The sequence below is a fragment of the Suricata suricatta genome, chromosome 11, assembly GCF_006229205.1.
Source record: "Suricata suricatta isolate VVHF042 chromosome 11, meerkat_22Aug2017_6uvM2_HiC, whole genome shotgun sequence".
NCBI classification, from domain to species: Eukaryota; Metazoa; Chordata; class Mammalia; order Carnivora; family Herpestidae; genus Suricata; species Suricata suricatta.
The window spans coordinates 66632378-66654734 of record NC_043710.1 but is presented as its reverse complement, the minus strand read 5'-3'; the positions used below and the strand labels follow the sequence as shown (position 1 = coordinate 66654734).

Sequence of the window (22357 nt, the reverse complement as noted above, 5' to 3'; positions counted from 1 at the left end):
CTCTCTGCCCCTTTCCTGCTCTGTTCTCTCCTCTCTCTCAAAATAAACATAAAAGATCCTGTTGCTAATGCAGATAAAATGGGTGAAGCAAAAATGCAGACCATCTGCTAGCTGCTTCACAAGGGCAGTTCTGGCCCACAAGCTGGGGAGGGGCTGGAGCTGTCGGCACCGCCCTGCTTGTCTGGGAGGCTGAGGCACCCCAACATTGCTTCCTCCTCAGGCCCTCCCTCCCTGTTCCTGCCAGTTCCCTGAACAACTCCCACCTCTCTGCACTAGGAACCGAGTACAGCTCTCCTTGAGTCCCACCCACTTCTGGCCCTCCCTGGGAGTGGTAGCATTCAGAACCAGAGCAGGGAGGGCACGACCTTGGCTTTTGGGAGCCAGGCAGAGATACAGCCAGGTCCCCAGACTTCAGTCCTGGCCATGGTGAAGTGCTCATTTTGTACATCTGTGTCTGGGTGTGATTTTTTTTTCCCTGTCCTTCTCTTCCTTGCTTATCTGCTTAGATTCCGGTTACATGCAGGCCTTGGCCCTGAGGATTTGGGTCTCCATCCCAGAAGAAGCAAGTTCCTAGGGTGTGTCTAGTGAAGCTATAATAAAATCTGAACCACGTTAAGGGAAGCCAGCTCACTGGATGTGAAGTTAACTCCAACCTGCCCTGGGCAGATGTGCTGCTGATGTCTCCAGACAGATCTGTCCACCTTCCTGGGCAGTTCAGCCATGGTAAAACATTGTACATAGTAGGCACAAAGTAGATGCCTGCTGAGGTCAGTGAACTCAGTGGACATGATAAAGGCCTTCTGTGTACCGGGCATGGTGCCAAGAGCAGAGAAATGGGGGTCTCTACCAACATGCACCATGTCTTTGTGCAAGCTACAAAGAATTCAAAAGAATGACAAAAAGCTACCCGCTCTTAACCAGTAAGAAGAAGGTGCCCCTTCCCCTGGGCTGGCACACAGGCTTGGTAAGGAGCTCATGGACTGGATTTCAGGTCTGTTTGTTTCTTTGGTCAGGGCACAACTTAAAAAATTCTTGTTGAATGACTTCAATAAATATAAATTGAGAACCTTCTAAGTACTAAGTGCTAACTAGCAGAGAAAATGGAGACAGTAACTTCTGTGATTTTAGAGGGAGAGAAATGGAGCATTAGGTCACCCCAGATGGGGTGGGACTGGAGCAGACCCCAGATAGATACATCTGAAGCCTCTAGGGCAGACAGTTTCTATGGGTAGATCTGGACCAATGCATCTTATTTGGTTGCATTTGTTTATCACGTGGTCAATATCTATAGGATTTCACTATAGATGTAAACATCTATAGTTTCTGGGATAAAGAAGGTGTACAGGCCCAAACTCAAGAAGCTCCAAGTCTAGTTGGAGAGACTGACCTGGAAACAATTGGAGTAGACTGTGGGGTGCCCAAGAAAGGAGCTCAGAGACAGAAGACCAAATGTGATGACTGGCTAACCACTCACCCAGTAGTAGCTTAGAGTGGACAAGTGAATGGCTGGGGCCAGCCCCTCCCCTCGACCCTTTACATATGTCTCATGTTGGAGAAGCCCCAAGATCAGTCTCTGGCAACTGTATAGAAGAATCCACTCTGGCTTTGTAGTCAGGCATCTCGAATCTTCCATTTACTTGCTGTCTGTGCAGATAAGCTCTCTGATCTTTGTTTTCTTATTGTGAGGACTAACCATAGAATCTGTATAACACTCAAAGGCACTTCAATGGATGTGGTCATTGCTGGAGGTGGAAAGGGTGGCTGTAGGACACACAGCAGTGCTGGGGAGAGACTGCAGAGGCCTTGAGAGTAGCCAAGAGGAGGCTGTCTTACCTGCAAATAACAGACCACAAAAAGGCAGCTGGCTGATCTGGCTTTCACTTGGACATGTTTCACTTGGCCCTCAGTGCTTTTTCAAAATTTTGAATCTGTAGGCAACATTTTAAAATCGGGAGACTTCATTTGAGAAAGGAAACCTAGAACCTTGGATTTCTAGCTTTCTCCAGAAAAACCAGCAGCCCATAGTTTGGCTCCTAAATAAGTCAGTTAGGACTGATCAGCCTCCTGCCTGCCCCATCCACCAGCCTTTTCCTGGAGGATCCTTCTCTCACACACACACCCTTGCCCCTAAGGCTGCCCTTTCAAAGGTTCGGAGTGTTCCAACTCCTAGTCTTTCTTGTTTGCTGGTGTGTGTTATCTAGTTGCCTTAAAAAGAGGAGTGAGGGACACCTGGGTGGCCTAGTTGGTAGAGTGTCCGGCTTGGGCTCAGGTCATGATCTCAAGGTTTGTGAGTTGAAGCCCCACATTGGGCTCTGTGTTGACAGTGCAGAGCCTGCTTCAGATCCTCTGTCCCCTCTCTCTGCCCCTCTCTTTTCTCTCTCTGTCTCTGATTCTCTCAAAAAAAATTAATAAAACAAAAAAGAGGAGATGAAGGTCTCCCTCTCTAGGCAGGGAATCCCTTTCATGGTACTTTGGGACTGGTGCAGATTTCCCATCATTACTTCCTTCGGTTCTCTCAGCCACTATGATGAAAGTGGAAGAAGGGAGGGGTGCCACGGACACCTCCAAGGTGGGTCCTTGAAGAATGGGTAGGGGAGTGTCATCCCTCAGGTGAGTAAGGGGAGACGCTGTGACTAGGCCACGGTCATCCATGAATAGGTGTTGAAGCCAGCAGAGCCCTTAAGTTGAGCCCAGAAGGCAGTTTTCCAAGGCACAGGTATCTTTAGACCTGATGCTGTTGGCCTCTTGACTGGAGGGAAGGAGTGGTCCAGAGGAACTCAGAAGATAAAGGATGATTTTCCTTGGTTTCCAGCCAGAAAGCAGGACTGCAGACTGAAGTGTAGGAGAAGTGAGGCCAAAGCTCAGGGCTGGGGAGACCATGAAGTTTTGTGAGCCCATCTTGTTCAGGGAGGAGGGAGCGGGCCAGGCTGCCCAGAGCTGTCCAGCATAAATCACAAAGAGGAGTGAGAACTGCTTTTCTGACTCTTTCCCACAGCGGCCACTGCCTTGAGCCCGAGGAAGGCTAGGCTGAGAACAGACCTCCTCTCCACAGCATTCCCAAGCTCCTAAATCTCTCCCTCATCCCAATCCCAGCAACTCTGGGGGGAGGTGCTGAGAGGCAGCTGGACAGTGGAGCCACTGGAGCGGCCCCTGCCACATGGACAGGCAAACTTGGACCAAGTGCTGGCACCACGTGCCTGCCTGTAATGCACAGGCCCACCCTGTGTTAAACCCACTCCCTCCTCAGTATCAGAAGGTGGGTTTCCTGGGAAACCCTCTGAGAGATGGACATTAGCAAATCAGGCAGTGCTCTTGGGATCAATACTTCTAGAAGGGAAAGAAGCAGGAGAAAACCCAAGAAGAGGCTGGGCTGAGTGAGGTCACAAGGAAGACTCAGCAGAGCCCATGAAGAGCCTCTGGAGCTGGGGTGGTCCTTCAAAGTCAAACCAACTTGGGGCCTGGGCCTTTATAGCCTTACATCCACCAGTCATTGGTTGTGGACTACTACCCTCTGGAACAGGGTGTGACCTTGGGCAAGGTGTCTCTCTTCAGTCATGGAAATTCTCAATGTGGGCTGACATATGAGAATATGGGTGAGGGAATCACTTCTTCAGTCCTGAAAGGGAGATGTGGGCAGCTCATCCCCATATCTACCTCACATAGCTCTGCCAAGTGCTTTATACAGATGATCACGTCAACTTCTTCTCATAGCCTGTAAGTGGTTATTGTTATTATCCCCACATAGAGACAAGGAAGCTGAGAGGTTAGGTTGTTTGCCTGTGAAGGGTAGAACCAAGATTTGAAACTTCGGACTGTGTTATGTTGTGGAGACAGAAGAGGAGGGGAAAAGAGGAGGAGGAGGAGCAGAAAAGAAAGGATGGGAGGGAAGGAGGAAGGAGAGGATGCATACACAGGGCTGTGGGTAGCCCATGACATAGCTACTAGTCCAGGGAAACCAGAGCTAGAGCAAGCAAGGAGTCATGACCCTCAGGACAGTCTGGGGTTGGCCCCATTGGGTCTACCTATGCTAAGGGACATGGATAATAAGTCAAAGTGCTGTAGGTCAAAGCTAGGTGGACCGAGGAAGAATGGCCCACCCTCCCCCTAGTCTTCTGAAATACAGAAGAATTAGGAGTTGCAAATGCCATCTAAACAAGGAAACTGTGATCCCATAGTTTAGCTCATTATTGCTAGACTCTATAACCCCACAGTGCTGCTCAGGTTTGTTCTCAGCCTTTTGACCTCTACTGCACTAGTGGCCCTTGGCATCAGCTCCATTGATATCATGAAAAATAGGATCCAGTATCTCCTCTCTGAAATCATTCATTCACAGACAAGGTCTGAATTAGCTCTATGGATATCCTTTGCTCTGTTAGATCTATCACATTGGCCACCATCTATTCAGTTGGTATCACACTACAGGCACTAAGCACAGTGCTGAAGAATCAAAGAAAAGACCCATTACTTGCCCTGAAGCCAAGCTGGAGGAGGGAGTGATGACTTCTGGAAGAGGGGAATATCATGGAGGAAGGTGACTTGTGTACAGCTCATTAAAGCACAGAAGGGTGGTAGGGTGTGAATCAGAGAGATAATAGGGTTTGAGGAGGTAAAATGGCATGTAGCCAGGAAAGTACAAACCTTATACAAGGTTAGAATTATTTTATTTGGACAAAGGAGAAATTCAAAAAGTAAATTGGACCTGGACCACGGAAGGTCTGAAATGCCAGATGTTTGAGCTTTATTTTATAGGCATCAAGAGCTATTGGACATTTGGGGTCAGAAAGTGTGACAAACCTGGGTGTGGTTTGGAGACCTGCAGTGGGGCAGGGAGAATCCCAAGAGCAGACAGACCAGTCAGGAGACCACTGCAGTGGTCGACAAGATGGATGGGCTGACCTAAGGCAAGTAGCAATGGAAATGAAGATCATGCAACAAATGGAAAAACAAGGAGCAGATCAACTCAGAACTTGGTAACCAATTGGTTGTGGCTGATGAATGACGGAGAAAAGTTGAAGCAGATAGGACAGCTTTGAACTTAGGAGATAAAGGTAACAGAGGGCAGGAGGACAGCAGAAGTGAAAGGTTTAGAAGAGTAAAAGGGAAAAGTGGAGTCATTTGGTTAGGGACTCAGGAATTTGACGGCACTATTGGACATCCAAGTGGCAGTGCCCAACAGATAGCCAGCAGTACATAAGAATGACACTTTTTGGGATAAGCACTGGGTGTCCTATGTAAGAGATGAATCACTGGGTTCTACTTCTGAGGCCAAGACTACACTGTATGTTAGCTAACTTAAATTTAAAAAATTAAAAAATGACCATAGAAGCCACAAGTTTTGCATAGCTGACTTTCTCAGCCATTAGCCACTGCAGTCTCCATTGGTTTCCATTTCATTCACTCCTTTAATAGTTACTGAATGGCTTTTCTGTGATAATGCTGAACTAGAGAGAAATAAAAACAATTAAAAATCTAATATGGGATCTTTCTCCCGAATAATAGCTGTGGTAATCGTAAGAGAAGCAACCATTTATTGATCACTTACCCAATGTACCTGGTTAAAATGAAGCTGATATTATTTAATCTTTACAACAATCTGATGAGTGAGGTATTATTATCCCTATTTTATGGAAAGTTAAAACTCAGAAAAATTGTCTGTTTACCCAAGATTACATATGGTGCATTATCAAGGAGCCTAGATTTAAGTGCTGGTTATCAGACTCCAAAACCCCAGCCATTAGTCTTTAGGTTGTTTGGTGAGATAAAATGTGCATTTTTAAAAATGTTAAATGTTTAAGTAGCTCCCTATGTAGGTCTTGGCAAGCAGTCGGTACTTAATCAATGTGGAAGGCAGGCAGACAGGGAGAGCAAGCAGGCTAGCTGTGTGGTAGATATAAGAAATGCTAGGAGAGGGGCACCTGGGTGGTTAAGTCGATTAAGCATCGATTTCGGCTCAGGTCATGATCTCATGGTTTGTGAGTTTGAGCCCCATGTTGGGATCTGGGCTGACAGCTCCGAGCCGGGAGCCTGCTTCAGATTCTGTGTCTCCCTCTCTCTCTGTTCCTCCCCTGTTGGTTCATTCATTCGTTCTCTCTCTCTCTCTCTCTCTCTCTCTCTCTCTCTCTCAAAAATAAACATTCACAAAAATACTAGGAGAAATCACATTAGATTGTCATGGACAGGGTTTGCATGCTGGAAAAAGAGAAGAAACATAGGGGCTGAGAGGGAGGAGACTATAGGTGAGTTCAGAGCGTGTCTGGGAGGAGTGAGGAGGCCAGTCTGGCTGGAGTAGGCACTTGTGTGCAGATGCACAGCAAGAGACAAGTCAGAATATATATTGGGTTCAGATCATTAAACAGTTTAAAATTTTGGACTCTTCTTTGGACAATTAGAAGCCATTAAAGGTATTTGAGCCTGGAAATGGAATAATGAAAATGGGCTTCTGATACAGCGAATCTGGCATTGATTGGCAGGGGAGATTGGAAAGAAGGAGGATGAGTCTGGCTTGAAGCTGTAGCAGTAGCCCAGCCTTTGGCACAGTGGGATTGAAAGTGGTGAGACATGCCCTCAGAGGAGGCAGGCATGCAGTGGAGTGCCCTTGCACATTTCAGTAGTCCCATCACCATCGTGAAAGACCCCAGAGTTGTAGGGATAACACCCTGGAGTAATCACTGACTTCCTCTGTTTAACTCACTGCCCCTCAATGGAGAGAAATTCTGAGAGCGTGGGAATCAGGATAAGGAGGCTTGGATTAGGAGAGATGGTAGAGAAATGCCCAGAGTGTGGACACCCAGGCAGCGTAAAGACACAGGCTTGCTTCACCAGGGAGAGCTGCCAGGGGGAGGTCAGAGGCGGATGGTGCGGAGGGTGGCAAAGAGGCAGGGCAGAACTTTTCCAAGAACACAAGTGCGTTAATGGTGCTCCTACCAGCTGAAATGTGGCAGAAGGAGCCCTGAACCAGGAACCCAAAGCCTAATTAGAATCCTGCCCTGTCACATGCATGAGCAAAGTGACTTGAGTAAGTTATCTAATCTTCCTAAGACATCCGACGTGCAAACATCTAGTCCATTGCCTGGCATCTGGCTCATATGTAACAAATACATATCAAACATGGAGGTCTTGGAGCTCTGTTTTCTCACCTGTGAAACGGGGCTAACAGTCTGAGACTCCTCTTTCTGCCAGGACTGTGGGGAGAATCAGGTGACCTGTGGGTTGAGAACATTCTCCATAGAGGCAGTAGACCAGTCTGAGGGGAAATATCATAATCTTCACAGGTCTCTTGTACCACCACCCTGTGAGTCCCCTTTTCAGAAGAGGAGGAGTGTTTTTAAGAATCCTTACCCCTGGGGTCCCTGGGTGACTCAGTCAGCTGAACTTCCAATTTGAATTTGACTTAGTTCATGATCCTAGGGTTGTGGGATGGGATTCTCTCTCTGCCTCTCTCTCTCTTAAAAAAAGAAAAAAAGAAGAAAGAATCTCTACATCAATTTCCACCAAAAGGCAGCACTAGCCTGTGTGTGCTCTGAGACTTAGAGAGCTAGAGAAAAAAATGATAAGGTGCCACGGACCCGTTGGGTACCAGATCATAAACTCTTCCAGGGCAAGAGCGAGTCTTCATCTCTTTATCCTCAGGGCTTAGTGTTTGACCTGCATGGAATCAACTGAGCCTGTGGTGCCCATGAGCACCATGCTTGGGCCATTGGGACCTACGTAGCTCAGAGCTGGTCCTGAGCCCTGGTCCAAGCCAGGCTCCAGAGGAGGGATGGGTGACCCCATAACTTAATTCATTTCCCGACAGAGGGAGGCGTCAATGATGGTGAGCAGGTTGGGGTGACCTATAGACAACTTCATAGTCACCCTGAGGGGATCTCTGTGGCCTTCACAGTCTGATTCCTGCCTGACATTCTGTTCTCTCCTTCCATTGAACCAGCCCCTCCTTGTTCCTCTACACAGCCCATCCCCTCCCCATCCTGGATCCTGATTCCCTCTTGTATCAAGCACTTTCCTCCCCAGCTGCACCCCTGTGGACAGTCTTCTCCTGTCCCAGGTGTGGCACATGTGTCCCCTCACCCATGAAGTGTTCCCCTATAGATAGTGACTCTCCCTTCTCTGTCTCCACTGCCTAGGGTGTTTCTGCTGCACCTGCTTTGTTCCTAGACTTATGAATTACACATATACATATTTCATCTCTTCTTTACTCCTTAGTTCTTGAAGGCCTGAGTCCATACATACCTGTTAGTACAGGAGAGCAAACAGATGCTCCTTCCCCCAGGATCTGGCGTAGTGTCTGTGAAGTGGGTGCTTCATAAATATGAACTAAAGGAATGAATAAATGAATATCTATCATAATCATAATAATTTCGGTCACCATGAGCTTTATCAGCAGCTGTTAGTTAACAGTAAGGAAGCCCCGAACCAGTTCCATGTCTGGCACCTAGGATGCCTTCAGTGAATATTTACCAGAACACAGAGGAAATCCCAGTACATGTTGAGAATCCTTCTGGTTTCATGTGGGATAGTGACCCCAGCAGCTGTCACAGGAGCCCTGCCCTGTGCAGATTGGGTTTATTGTACCCTAGGAGCAGGCCTGAGAGACTTCATCAGCCTCTACTCTGGGGGCTGGTGGCAGCGGCATGAACACCTGTTTTTCATTGTTTCCATTCCTTATGTCCTTCCATCCCTGCCCCCAGATCCCAAGCTGAGATCTGCTTAGTTTCTCTGAGGGAGGGTGACTAGCTGTGGTTTCCCTCCAGCTGTGTCTGCAGCCCCAGCCCCAAACCTCAGAGGGGGCCAAGGTGTCAGCTCAGTGGGGTTTCTCACCAGCCTGCAGGGAAGGGGAGGGCGCAGGAAGCAAGAAGGCTACCAGCAGCGGAATGAATCCCTTGGCCTTTTCCCAGAAAGGCAGTTTGTCCCACAGCAGAGGAGGTGGGTGTCCATTTGACAAGCCTGACATGTGAGGGTTGATAAAATAACACTGTGTCATGAGAGGCTCTTCCCAACTGTTCTGTTTCCAGGCTGTGGTGGTGACTGATGGGGAGCGCATCCTGGGCCTGGGCGATCTGGGCTGCTATGGCATGGGCATCCCCGTGGGCAAGCTGGCCCTGTACACGGCATGCGGAGGGGTCAGCCCCCAGCAGTGCCTCCCCGTCCTCCTGGATGTCGGCACCAACAATGAGGTAAAGCACCGTCACGGAGCCCTGGGGTCAGAAGGTGGCAGGTGGGGTGGGGGGGTGTCTTTGAGGGGCAGGGTCCATGGGGACCGCCCTAGGATACGGTGTTTGGGCATGTCTTCAGGCTCCACTCTGGGTCTCTGTGTCAGGGAAAACAAAATATTACCCAAGAATTCCTTCTTAGTGACCTTCATCTCAGAGTTTAAAACTAGTACAAAGTCATCTTTTAAAAATTGGAAAATAATTAGGGCACCTGGGTGGCTCAGTCAATTGAGTACCTGACTTAGGCTCAGCTCATGATCTCGTGATTCAGGAGTTTGAGCCCCATATCAGCCTATCAGCATGGATGGAGCCCACTTTGGACCCTCTGTCCCCTTCTCTCTGTCCCTTTCTTGCACTCTCCCAAATATAAATAAATATTTTAAAACATTGGACAAAATTTGAGAAAATTAGAGAAGTGTTCAAAATAAACTATCAGTCACACCCTAATCATGGTTTATGTTTTGGTGTATTTCCTTCCAGGCTTTTCCCCACCAAAACATTTATAAAAACAAAATTGGGTTTATATTAAATATATGGTTTTGTATCCAGCTTTTTTAAACTTAATATATATTGTGAGTTTTCTCCTAGGTCGTTAGCCACAAGCTGCCTGGTATGTCACAGTTTACATAGGAAAGCTCCTACAGATGGCCACCCTGGTTGTTTCTAACCTTTGTGCAAATATAAATTTTACTCTGAGCCCATTTTTGCATATCAGTCTTTGCGCGTGTGATTATGTGCTTAGGTTAATTTCCTAGAAACAAATATTGAGACAAAGGGAGTGGTAATTTTTTAGGTTCTTGATTCATACTGTCAAAAAAGTTGGACTTCTTTGCATTGTGCAGTGATCCTTCACAAGATACTTGCAATGATACTTTGCATGGACTTCCCCCTCCCTGGACACTGTACATCCCTGTTTCTTTCTTTCCTTTTTTTTTTTTTTAATGTTTTCTTATTTATCTTGAGACAGAGCATGAGTGAGGGAGGAGCAGAGAGAGAGAATCCAAATAGGCTCTACACTCAGTGTGGAGCCTCATGCACGGCCTGATTCCATGACCTGAGCCAACATCAAGAGACACTTAACAAACTAAGCCACCCAGGCACCTCTACCCCCATTTCTAAACAAGAATGAGCACCGTAACTCCTAGCAAGGAATGATGTTATTTGGATTCAGCCACAGATGCAATAAAAGGACAGGACACCCAGGCAGACCTTGCTAAGAGCTGGGAAATCGGGGTGGGGGTGTGTGCTGAGGGAGTACAAGGGAAGTGGGAAGCAGGGACCCTGGTTCTGACACCACTGACAGCCAGGTGAGTCCCTGCACTCATTCTGGTCCAATGAGGAACTGGACCAGAAGGGTTTTGGTTGTTCTACTTCTAAAGCTCTTCTCCACATGCTTCCCCTCCAGCCTAGGAGGCAGGGTGGAGGTGCAAGACCAGTCTTCAAGGTCTGCTCCATGCTGTGGTTCTCCTCCTGAGACCAAGTGTCTGGGTTCTGCTGAAATTGTCCTTTGGTCTCAATGTGCATGTAATCAGGCAGGCATGGATGTGCGTGGCAAACTTTTAGTTGTTCCTCCTATCCAATGCCTCTTGCTGTATTCCAAAGGGATTAAAAATTTTTTTAATGTTTATTTTTTGAGAGACAGATAGGCAGAACATAAGTGGGGGAGGGACAGAGAGACGGGCGGGGGAGACACAGAATTAGAAGCAGGCTCCAGGCTCTAGGCTGTCCGCACAAGGCCTGATTTGGTGCTCAAACTCCTGGACCACAAGATCATGACCTGAGCCGAACTAGGATGCTTAACAGACTGAACCACCCAGGTGCCCCTCCAACTGGATTTAACTGAAATCTTTACTCATCTCTCCTAAGAGCCGGATCCAAGCAACACAGAATCTGATTCTAAGGCTACTGTATCCCCTGGAAGGGTGACACCCTGGAAGAGTGTCATTTGCCTCTGGCATGTACATAAAGTCCTGTGTTATTGAAGGTTCAGCACTCTGCAATGATGTGCTAAAATCTAGAACCCCAACTTGTAATACACCCACCTGAAGAGATGGCAGGAAACTATGAGTAAATCATGGCCAGCAGCTTTTCCCAGACCACCCTGTTTAAGCTTGACAACCCAGAAAAATAAATTTGCCCACCAAGATTTGCTGGGAGTGACAGGGTGGGCATCCTAATCTATGTCTGCCCTCCTCTTCTCACACCACAGCTGCCTGCCTGGCTTCCTGCTGCTTTGTAAGCAAAGCTCATTTCTTGATTTTTAGAATTCTTATTACTAAGGTCACTTTAACACATTATTTAAAATCCTAAAAGAGAAGTGGCATTTCTCCCAAAATGCTATATCTGTGTTCCTTTCCATAAACATAGATGGGGTAATGCGCCTGTAATTTTGTTCATATTTTTTCAATGAATGGTATTCCATGAATACTTTCTCTCTACTTACTTAGCAAGAGTTTTTTGAATGTTGAGTAGGTGTCAGGCACTGGCTAGGCAGGAGGGAGATAAATGAGAGCCAGGCGTGGGTGGAATATTCTAGTTGTCAGTGTTTCAATACTGTCACCTAATTGATCATTTTAATGGCTAATGTGTTACATCTCCACCAAGTGTCTGCTTCTCCCCCTGAGGTGTTAGGACTCTGAATCACCTCTCTCTCTGGGTGTGGAAGGAAGAGCTTCCCCTGGGTCTGCCCTCTCCTCTCTGGAAGGACCGGGAGTACCCCCCTCTGAGAAGGGGAAGCACAAGGTGAGAGGAGGTACTGCCCCTACAGCGTGAGGTGAGAGAAAGCACTTCCCACCCCGTGGAGTTAGACCAGTACCAGCACCTGCAATGTGCCGCACCTTTATAGATTTTAATCTCCTTTAATTCTGACAGCAGCTGTATGAGATCCTGTCCTCTCAAATTTTATAGATGAAGAAATGGGACTGAAACATGTTAACTACTTACCTCATGTCCCACAGCACTAAGTGTCAGGATTTGAACCTGGGTCTCTCTGACTCCAGAGTTGACTTGACCACTGTGGCATACTTCTTCAAGGGGCCAGGCATTCATGGTATAGATGGTAATGAAGACTGGGAAAACAGGTGTTCCACACAGTCGGGGTCCTGTGGACACTGAGGCTCAGGCCCAGGTGTGCCAATGGTATCTGCAGGGTCCTCCTGCTCCAGATAAAGGCGAACCCCCACCAGACCCTCCTCACAAAATTCAAGACCCAAAAATCCAAAGTTACAAAGCAGCCAATATCAGGCAGACGGTGGTTTTGCTTTTTCCAGATGCATTCACTGTGCATGCTATGGTTCTTTAAAAAAAAAAAAAAGTCAATTTGCAAGATTCCCACCGCAGGCCCATAAGTCTTGGGGCACATCTCCCCCCAGAGCAAGCCAGGGCAATAGGACAGAGAGGCTTAACTTTACAACCTTCATCTCACATGTCAGTGCAGGGAGGGCACTGCTGTGGGGGGCTGTCGGGTCAGGATAACGACACCGTCTGTGTGCATCTCTGTGAAAACTCCTGAGGCACCAGGAGCGTCAGTTAGGTCAAGGAACACACCCCTCCGTGTTTCCTGTTGAAGGAAAACATCTGCCTACAGCCCTGAAACTGAGTCACTTTTACCTGCTGCCCCCAAGGAGGCTTGGAAAGATAAATATGGGAGGCGGGGGAGTGATCCCATGAAGAGGGGACAGTCCATGCTTAACTTCTAAAGGGACAAAGCCAGAAGCCCTTCCCAGAGAGGCCCAGCTGCTTGAGGCCTCTGTCATGGCTGTGTGTGGATCGGTTTGTGTATTGTTTCATCCACGTGCAAGGCCAGACAGCATCACACATCATACACTGTCCATATTAAAAGGGACAGGTGACCCTTGAACAGTTGACTGACAGTTGACCCTTGAGCAACCCAGGAGTGAGGGGTGCCGACCGCTATGCAGTTGAAAATCCATATAGAACTTTTGAGTCCCCTAAAACTTAATAGCCTATTGACAGAAAGCCTTAACAATAACAGTCAATTAACACATACCTTGTATGTTGTATGTATTATATACTGTATCTTTACAATGAAGTAAGCTAGAGAAAAGAAAGAATATTAAGAAAATCACAAGAGAGGGGAGCCTGGGTGGCCTAGTCAGTTAAGCGTCCAACCACGGCTAAGGTCACAATCTCTTGGTGCGTGGGTTCGAGCCCCGTGTCCAGATCTGTGCAGATAGCTTGGAGCCTGCAGGGCAACCCGGGAGCTTGGTTTTAAAATGGCCTCTGAGCCTTAGGAGTCTTGAGCCTCGATGGATTCCCTTGGGGAGACACGGGAACAGACTGTCAACAAAGCCCGGCAGACAGCTTTAGGCGTGTTCCTGGACTGCCGGGGAAACGGGGTTGCCAGCGGCGCTGGGTGTTGAAGGCCTGCTTCCACCTCGCGAGAGCGCCTTTGCTGTTGCTTCGGCTGATGAACAGAGGTGTGGTGCCGTTGGAGGCGCTCTCTGTGTGCGTGTGACCACTGAGGGTGCCCTTCCTGGGATCTTTGTAGCTTACCTGTAGCAAGCTCCCAGAGACCTGCGTGGTAGGCATAACTGTCATCCTGAGAGGGGAAATGTGCGGTGTCCACGGGGTGAACCCGATCCCATGACCGCCCCAGATGCTCTCTGAATAACCTCTTAGTGTGCCTGTTGCTATATAGGATAAATATTTTTCTGGGCCAGGAAGTTCATCTCTCTTCCAGCTTAAATCCAGTGCTCAGAGTTATGGCAAGAGAAGAGAAGGAAACCCATTTTGTTTTCCATAACATTTTGTCTCCAAGAAAAACCCAAAGTCACAGACCTAAGCGACAGAGCCTAAATTCGTACCCTGGTCTGTCCAGTTGCAAAGCCAGACCATACTGAGGCCGCCCAGAGGGAGCACCTTGACCGGTCCCACCTGGCCCCGCAGTGTCCTTTGCTCTGCAGCACACTGCCTCCCGGCTTCAAGATCCCTTCTGCCTCTCTTGCTGGGGTTACCAGATTTAGCAAAGAAAAATATAGGATGCCAGTTCAATTTAAATTTCAGATAAATAGCTCATCATATTTTGGCCTGTGTTCCATTTAGGTTTTGTGCAACGCTTGGGATATATTTAGGCTAAAAAAAAATTATTGCCAATCTGAAATTCAAGTTTAGGCAGATGTTCTGTATTTTTTCTGGCAGTACTACCTACTGGAAACTTCTAAACACGTACATAAGGAGGTCAAGAATAGAGGAGGGGCTCAAGGAGAGCACCCAGGTCACTTACCAGTCCCACATCTTGCAGCAGCCATTCTTCCAGGCAAGTCAGTGGGGCAGAGGGCAGAGTATGGACTTCCTGTCTCGTGCCATACCAGGAAAGCATCTGTGCTCTCCCCTGTGCTGTTTTAGGAAAGCCGCTTCCCCTTCTGCCAAGGGAGACCCAGCCGGCTAGTGATGGGGACTCCATTGCTGCTCCCTAGCCTCACCTCCAGGATGATAGCTGAACCTTCCCAGCCACTGCTGAATCCTCCAGGGGACCAGGCAGAGGGGGACAGGCCACTCCCAGGTCAGCTGTTCCCCACAACACAGAGTACTGGGGAGAGAGGACAATGTCATGAGGTCTAGTCAAAGCAAGGCTTAGCTACTTTCTGGTCATGTTGAGCTTGGGCAATTTTCATAAATGATCTACCTTCCTCATCTGTAAAATGGGGATGTGAATAGGTAAGACATAAGGATCAAATGTCTTTTGATTCAGAAGTAAATTACTTGAAAGGTCTATACAAATATTTTCAGTATTTATATTTGAGTATTAACGCCTTATAGAAACTTTCCTTCTGATGTTTATGTGTGCTTAGTTTTGAAGTATTTCAGGCATAAATCATTGTAATATAAAAGTGAAATATAAAGACTTTTAAAGCTTTCCTAGTCAATCTTATGTCTCACTAGTACCTCATTATGGTTGACCTTTGATTCGAAACATAGATATACTGAGAAAATTTGGGAAAATCCTCAAATGCTTGCCCCACAAACCACACACACACACCACTGAGAAGCTCACTTCTCACTGCCTGATTGTACCAGTTATTCAAATCTGTCACTTTAGCAATGTTACAAATTATAACTCACTGCTGGATCCTTTAAGTCTCTTTAAGAGCTAAAAATGTGAGTCTTTTCTGCAGTTGCTGAGAGTTCTACTGTTTCTGTGTCTGTCTTTCCTGGCTGTGTGTCTGTGTGTGTGTGTGTGTGTGTGTGTGAGAGAGAGAGAGAGAGTGAGCACACGCTGACATTACGTCTATGCCTTTTGTATCCTGCTCTTTTTGCTTTAACTAATCTCACACACATTTGTCCAGGTGGGTGCACAGTCTTAAAACCCACCAATTTTAATTACTATCTAGTTTTCCATCAAGTCATCACAGCATTTATTGATGGTGTGCCTTTGGCTGCATATTTGCTGCCCCTAAGTGACTTTTCAAGGGTCATTTTGAAGGTGGCACGCAAAGAGTAGGCACCTAAATGCCCACCGTCGTCCTTTAGTTTCATAAACACACACACCTGCTGGGCCAGAATCCTAAACTGTCTCAGGGAGGTATAATTCGGGGGGAAGAGAGTGAGAAGCTAAGGGTAGGGTCGACTCTTGCTAAATGTAGACCCTGGTGCTTTGCAGAGAGCTCTACACCCACCTCAGATTGCGTGTGCTGGGGATTGCGGGTAAGGGTTTAGGAAGGCAGATACTTCCTTGTCTTTTCTGTCCCCAACATTTTGCATACCCACCTCTGTAGCACCATCGAGACGGTATGTGGCACATAGGAAGCAGCATGAAAGACAGAGCTGCTGCCATCACTTTAGGGCGTATGCTAAAAGTCACAAAACTCTCTCACAGATGTTACTTATTTTAATCGTCACAAGCATCCTTTGCAGCTGATCTCTCATCCCCTTTGACAAATGAGAAGACAGGTCCTAGGGGTCCTGTGATTTGCCCGAGGTCATGGCTAGTCCATGATGGGGGTCAGACTTGAATGGAACCCTCCCCCCAAGGGCAAGGCTGTGGGGTCCTTACGTCTGCATCCTGCATTGCAGAGATGAGCGTAACAGGACACTTACCCTCAGGAGCTCATAGTTTTGGTGATACACAAAACTCCTGGAGACCCTCACATACAGAATCACTTCCTGTTTCCTAAATACACCAGATACTTTTCCTGCCTCCAGTCCCCCAAACTTTCCCTGTGCTAACTTCACCAGGAGGGCCCAGCCAACCTGTCCAAACCCGCCCCTTTTTATTTTGAGAGAGAAAGAGTATGCACAAGCATGTGAGTGGGAGAGGGGCAGAGAGAGAGGGACAGAGGATGTGAAGCAGGCCCTGCACTGAGAGCAGCAAGCCACATGTGGGGCTCGAACCCATGAACCATAAGATCATGACCTGAGCCAAAGTCAGGCGCTCAACCCACTGAGCCACCCAGGTGCCCTTCTGCTTCTTTTAATGCTCGACTATTTGCCCCATGATCATCACCACCCATCCCCAGTGGGAATTACTTTATTCTTTCTCTGTACTTCCATGTGCCAGACTTTGTGCCAAAACAGTGTTGCTCTTTGCTGTCTTAGTGTTTGTTTACTCAAGAGCCCCCTGCAGTAGACCGTGAGTGCTTTGAAGGCAACAACCACTCCTTACTCATTTACAGACCCCAGCAGAACCCAAGGTCAGCAGTAACAGACCATCAGTAAATGTACATAATTGGGTCTGCTGATTGGTGTGTGTGTGTGTGAGGGGGGAGAGATAAGTTGGCCAGTGGCAGACACAGAAGATAACCAGAGTGTGTGAGGACTGTGACGGAAAGAACTGTAGGAGGTGTAGTGGGGGTCCCCTAACACAGGTGGGTATTCAGGGGGCCAGCTTTCTTGAGCCGAATTGTGTGGTTGTATCATTCTATTCTTGTCAGGGACTAGCACAGTGCCAGGCACATGGTAGGTATTTAGTGAGATCTCTTTGAATGAATAAAGTGCTTTGTAATTTGAATCCAGATCAGTGGTTTTGGACGAGACCCAATACCTCCATCCAGATGCTGTCTAGAGCCCCAAATAGGCATTTGGCAGTGTTGAGAGATAATTTTTATTGTCATGACTAGGAGGCTACTGACTTCTAATGGATAGAGGCCAGAGATGCTGCTAAATATTCTACAATGTGCAGGTCAGCCCTCTCATCAAAGAATTCCAAGCCAAAAGGTCAATAGTTCCACTGTTGGGAGACCTTGAAATAAACCCAGAGCAGGGGCAAGTGGGTGGCTCAGTCAGTTAAGCCTCTGACTCTTGATTTCAGCTCAAGTCATGATATAATGGTTCATAAGTTTGAGCCCTACATCCAGCTCTGCACTTACAGCACAGAGCCTGTGTGGGATTCTCTCTCTCTCCCTCTCTCCCTGCTCGTCTCCCACTCGTCCTCTCCCTCTCTCTCTCTCTCAAAAAATAAACCTAGAGCACTGCAGCCAGGGATTGGGAGACCAACACATCAGAGAAAGGATTTTCTGTGTCAAAGCATCTTTGTCTCCTAACATTGGAACCACCTAGGCGTCCCACCTCAGTCAGTGGCCTAGCCTCCAGACCCTTCTAGCGATGACACCTGGCAAGGCGGGTCAGGCTGCCAGTTTCAGCTCCCACCTCCCCCTCTCCCTGGTCCTTCCCCCTACACCAGGACAGTTGAGCAAACTAATGCTGTTGTCTGTTCCAGGAGCTGCTCAGAGACCCTCTGTACATTGGGCTGAAACACCAGCGTGTGCGTGGGAAGGAGTATGATGACCTGCTGGACGAGTTCATGCAGGCTGTGACAGACAAGTAAGTAGGTCAGCCTGTTCCTTCTGAAAGAGGACTCTTGGAAGATGGTCTGACTCAGGCCAGCACTGTATCTGACTAGTAGGCAGACATGCAAACAAGATGCAGGAGACGCATGTTTTTCGGAGTGGTCTGAAAATTGCAACTTGACACCGTGTATCTGGAAGACGCAAAGCCAATGGGTTTGTTGTGTGGGAGACTCTTTGAGAACCAAGAGGAAAGAGAAGAGGGCTGATGACTGAGGGCCTGTGACTGATGGTAGCTAAGTGCCCAATGTCCCAGGAAGAAAACACCCTTGGCTGAGCTGTTCTGGGCTCTGTCATGAACAGGGATGTAGGGAGTGGTGGAGAAAAGAAGTGTGCCCTTCTGACAGACTGGCTTGGGAAGGCAGCTTGCCACATCAGCCATCATTTTCCACTTGTATGTGAGGACTGGGTGGCATTGATGAGTCACTCTAGCAGGCCACACGGGCTGTGGGCCTGCAGGATTTATAAGGTGTTATCTGTGCACTGGGCTTGTTATATTGGTGGCTTCAGCCCCTCTCGCCTGCCCCATCTGTCTGCCATCATGGCCACCCACACACCCTGCTGTGGCCAGTATGGTCCTAGGATGGAGCTCTGGAAACAGCCTCTCCCCCCACCCACATTTAATCTGACAGGCAAATCAGTCAAGACAGAGTTTCAGCAGCTGAGCAGACCCCTGCAGACCCAGAAGGTCCCCCGGTCACTTGAGAATCTCTGGCCTTTGTTGCTGTCCCGAGTGCCCAGGTCATGGCAGAGACTGGGCATCTGGGGCCAAGGACTCCCTTGCCTGCACTCAGGCACTCAGAGGAAAGCTGTGGGTTGGGGGAAAGAGCTGCTCTGGCCTTCGCAGCTTTGAGGGCAGGAAAACTGGATTGGATTCTTGACCCCATCATCTCTAGGTCTGTGACATCATTGAGCAGGTTCCTGAGCTTTGAAGTATCCTCATGTGGTTTACCTATCTGGGGATAAGAAGAAAGCTTTTATTGTTGTGGTAGTTTTTTGTTTCTTAAAATGAAAGAAAATAATATCGTAGTTGGATGGGATGGGAATGATCCTATAGAAAAGAGGAAATTAGTAATGGAGTGTGGGGTCAGGAGGCCAAAGTTCCTGAGTAAGCAAGAGGGTGAGGGTCTGGTGCACACCTGGAGAGCTTAGCCTTAGACAGGTGCACAGAGGCCCATCCACAGGGACAGAGAGAAGACAGAACACTGGGCACAGATGCGGGCAGGTAGGTAGATGTGGGGGGGGGTGGGGAGGGCCCATTGATTGAGGACAAGATCGTCCACAGAGAGTGAGGATGGGGCAGAGGTGGTGGAGGTTTAAGGCTAGAGTAGATATGACCTGAAGTGTCCAAACTAAGGCACATGAGGATGCTTTCTGAATAGCCCTGTGGCCCCCCACAGATCACTAGTCATGAACTTAACCTATATCTGTATTTTTTCTCTGGCCAGTGTCAACTGTCTGGATGCAGAACAGGAAGAGGCAGAAAGTAGGATTTAATCAGGGTTGGGATTTTGATAGGCAAGAGAGAAAAACAGAACTGTGAGTGTATTCAAGGGGATGATTATAATGATGTGTCCTGAGGTCTGTGCTAAGAAGGGACATGAGGGTATGGCAGGGGCAGAAAGGGGACAGTGACATGATCAAAGGATGGTAAGTCCTAATGAGGCTTAGGAATTATTGAGGTGGGTAAAGGTAAAATCAGCTGTCTAGAAAGGAGGTGGTAATCAGAAAGCTAGGTGCTCACAGCTGAGATTATAGGAAAGTGCTATATAACCACCAAAGCAGCTTGGCGTCAGTTGCATTAATAGAGGCATAGCGTCTAGAACAAGACAGGTGAATGCCCCAGTTCATTCTCCCCCTTTCAGACCATCCTGAACACCAGATTCAGCTCCAGAAAAGATACTTAAAGGTCATAAATTACTTGAAGTGCCTTTGGAAAACAGTAACCATGACCATGAGAGGGGGTCAAAGGCTTAGCCTGGTATGGAGGGGACTTGGGGCTGCTCTGTCCATATCAGGGTGCGGTACACCTCCAGATAGCTGAACCATTTTTCCAGAAGAGGGTTTAACTTGTTTCTGTATTCCCACATGGAGAGGAACCAGTTGGTAGAATGCCAAAAGAGGCAGTTTTCAGCTCAAAATAAATCCGAGCTATCCCACAGTGCACTAGACTGTCTGTGAGAATGAATTTCCTGTTACAAAAAAGGTTCAAGTATAGGTTATGGGTGGTATGATTATAGGAGGAAATTTAAGCACCAGAGACTCTTTAAGATGCTTTCTACCCCATGTTCCATTTGGACTGCATAAGATCCCTGCACAGCTGGTGAGATAGGTAATAGTGTTCCCATTTTACAGAAGAGAACGCTTAGACTCCGGAAGGCTAAGGAACCTGTCTCAGGTCCCACAGTGTCAGGCAGGACTGCAGGCTGAACCTGGGTCTCCTGGCTCCAAAGCCAGACTGCTTTCCACAGTGCAGAGTTACTTGCAGAAGAAGAGAATGGGATGGAAGGGGCTTGGAGAGCCCGGTTTCTGCTTCCTGTTTTCAGGGCCCACTGTTTATCTGATGAGTCAGAAGTCATTCCTTGATTCCCCAAAGAGAAGTCTTGTTATGCATGTGAGAAGGTTAGAAAAATGAGGATGTAAGAGGCTCTTCCATTTATCATCAGAATCAGTTCATAGCCTCAGACATGCAGGCAGTCGGGGTGGGGGGCTGGGGAGTGCGTCAGCCAAGAGGAATGTGTCCTCAAGTGGAGATGGTGATGAGTTGACAGTTGCTTGTTTTGACTCTCTAATAAGCTAAAGCAGATGTTTCTGTGGATACTGTAGGTGGGAAATGAGCTGGTCTCCCCAGGCACTCTGGGGAATATAGTAGCCCCAAGATGGAATGCCCAGATGGGGGATGAGTCAGCAGCCCCAAAGCCAAACACAGTGTATTTTAGGAAGGAAAACTTTGGGAAATGTTGACTCCTGCCTTCAATTTCCTTGTCTTTTTTGAAACATCCTGCTAATGAAAAGCTCTACCTCCTTGCCCCTATCCTCTGATGAGGGTGTATCTTAAGGGGTTTTTTGGCCTTAAAAAGAGTCACTGTGGCTTAGTTACTATCCTGGGTTTGGCCACTAGGGAGGACTTTTTAGGGCAGAAGGAATCTCCATGTAAGTCTATGGAGCACAGCAGTAAACATCTGCCTATATGCTGCTCAGAGCTGAGACCTAGCCTGCCGCTCCTGTAAGGAACACAAGTCATTCCATCCTTGTGCTCTCTCTGCAATGCGGTGGGACCCAGTGCACTGCACCTGAGTGACACATTTGCCCTGGTGGTTTCCACTTACATGTTTGGTTACTTACAGCAGAGCGGATGGGAATGGTCTGGTGTAAGTTTGCTCCTGTAGCCCGGGCCCCATATGATACTTGGGCAGAGTTTGATGTCAGCAGCAGCGTCAGCATTTTGACAGGCTTGGGAGGAAAACCACCCCTTTCTCTGTAGATCCCAACTCTATTCATGTTTTATCTATTTGTGTCCTCTCTCTTTTCTTTTTGAGAAGCCTGGCTAGAGGTTATCAATTTTGTTTATTTTTCCAAAAAAACAACTCTTGGTTTCATTGATCTATTCTACTGTGTTTTTTGGATTCTATATTATTTCTGCTCTAATCTTTATTATGTCTCTTCTGATGGGTTTGCGGTGTCTTTGCTGTTCTGCTTCTAGTTCCTTTAGGTGTGCTGTTAGATTTTTTACCTGGGATTTTTCTTGTTTCTTGAGATAGGCCTGGATTGCAATGTATTTTCCTCTTAGGACTGCCTTTGCTGCATCCCAAAGAGTTTGGATTGTTGAATTTTCATTTTCATTTGTTTCCATGTATTTTTAAATTTCTTTTCTAATTGCCTAGTTGACCCATTTGTTCTTTAGTAGGATGTTCTTTGATCTCCATGCTTTTGGAGGTTTTCCAGATTTTTTCCTGTGGTTGATTTCAAGTTTCATAGCATTGTGATCTGAAAGTGTGCATGGTATGATCTCAATTTTTTTATATTTATTAAGGGCTGTTTTGTGAACCAATATGTGATCTATCGTGGAAAATGTACCATGTGTACAAGAGAAGAAAACATATTCTGCTGCTTTAGGATGTAGAGTTCTAACTTTATCTGTCAAGTCCATCTGGTCCAATGTATCATTCAGGGCCATTGTTTCCTTACTGATCCTCTGTCTATTGCTATAAGTGGATTATTAAAATCCCTTGCAATTAGCACATTCTTATCAATAAGATTGCTTATGTTTGTGATTGTTTTATATATTTGGGTGTTCTCGAATTCAGTGCATAGACATTATGTTACCTATTCCTAATGGATAAA

At 47.3% G+C, this 22357-nt stretch overlaps 1 protein-coding gene across 2 annotated transcripts in view; it reads left to right on the top strand.

Moving 5' to 3' along the window:
- The window catches only part of ME3 (malic enzyme 3), a 188724-nt gene that overhangs the window by 122757 nt on the left and 43610 nt on the right, over positions 1–22357 (top strand). Inside the window, exons 6-7 of one of the 2 annotated variants that reach the window (XM_029915107.1) lie at positions 9012–9173; positions 17887–17990. In XM_029915107.1, coding sequence (XP_029770967.1) covers positions 9012–9173; positions 17887–17990 — 266 coding nt within the window. The remainder of the gene's footprint in view (positions 1–9011; positions 9174–17886; positions 17991–22357) is intronic. The other variant, XM_029915106.1, reaches the window with a different exon arrangement.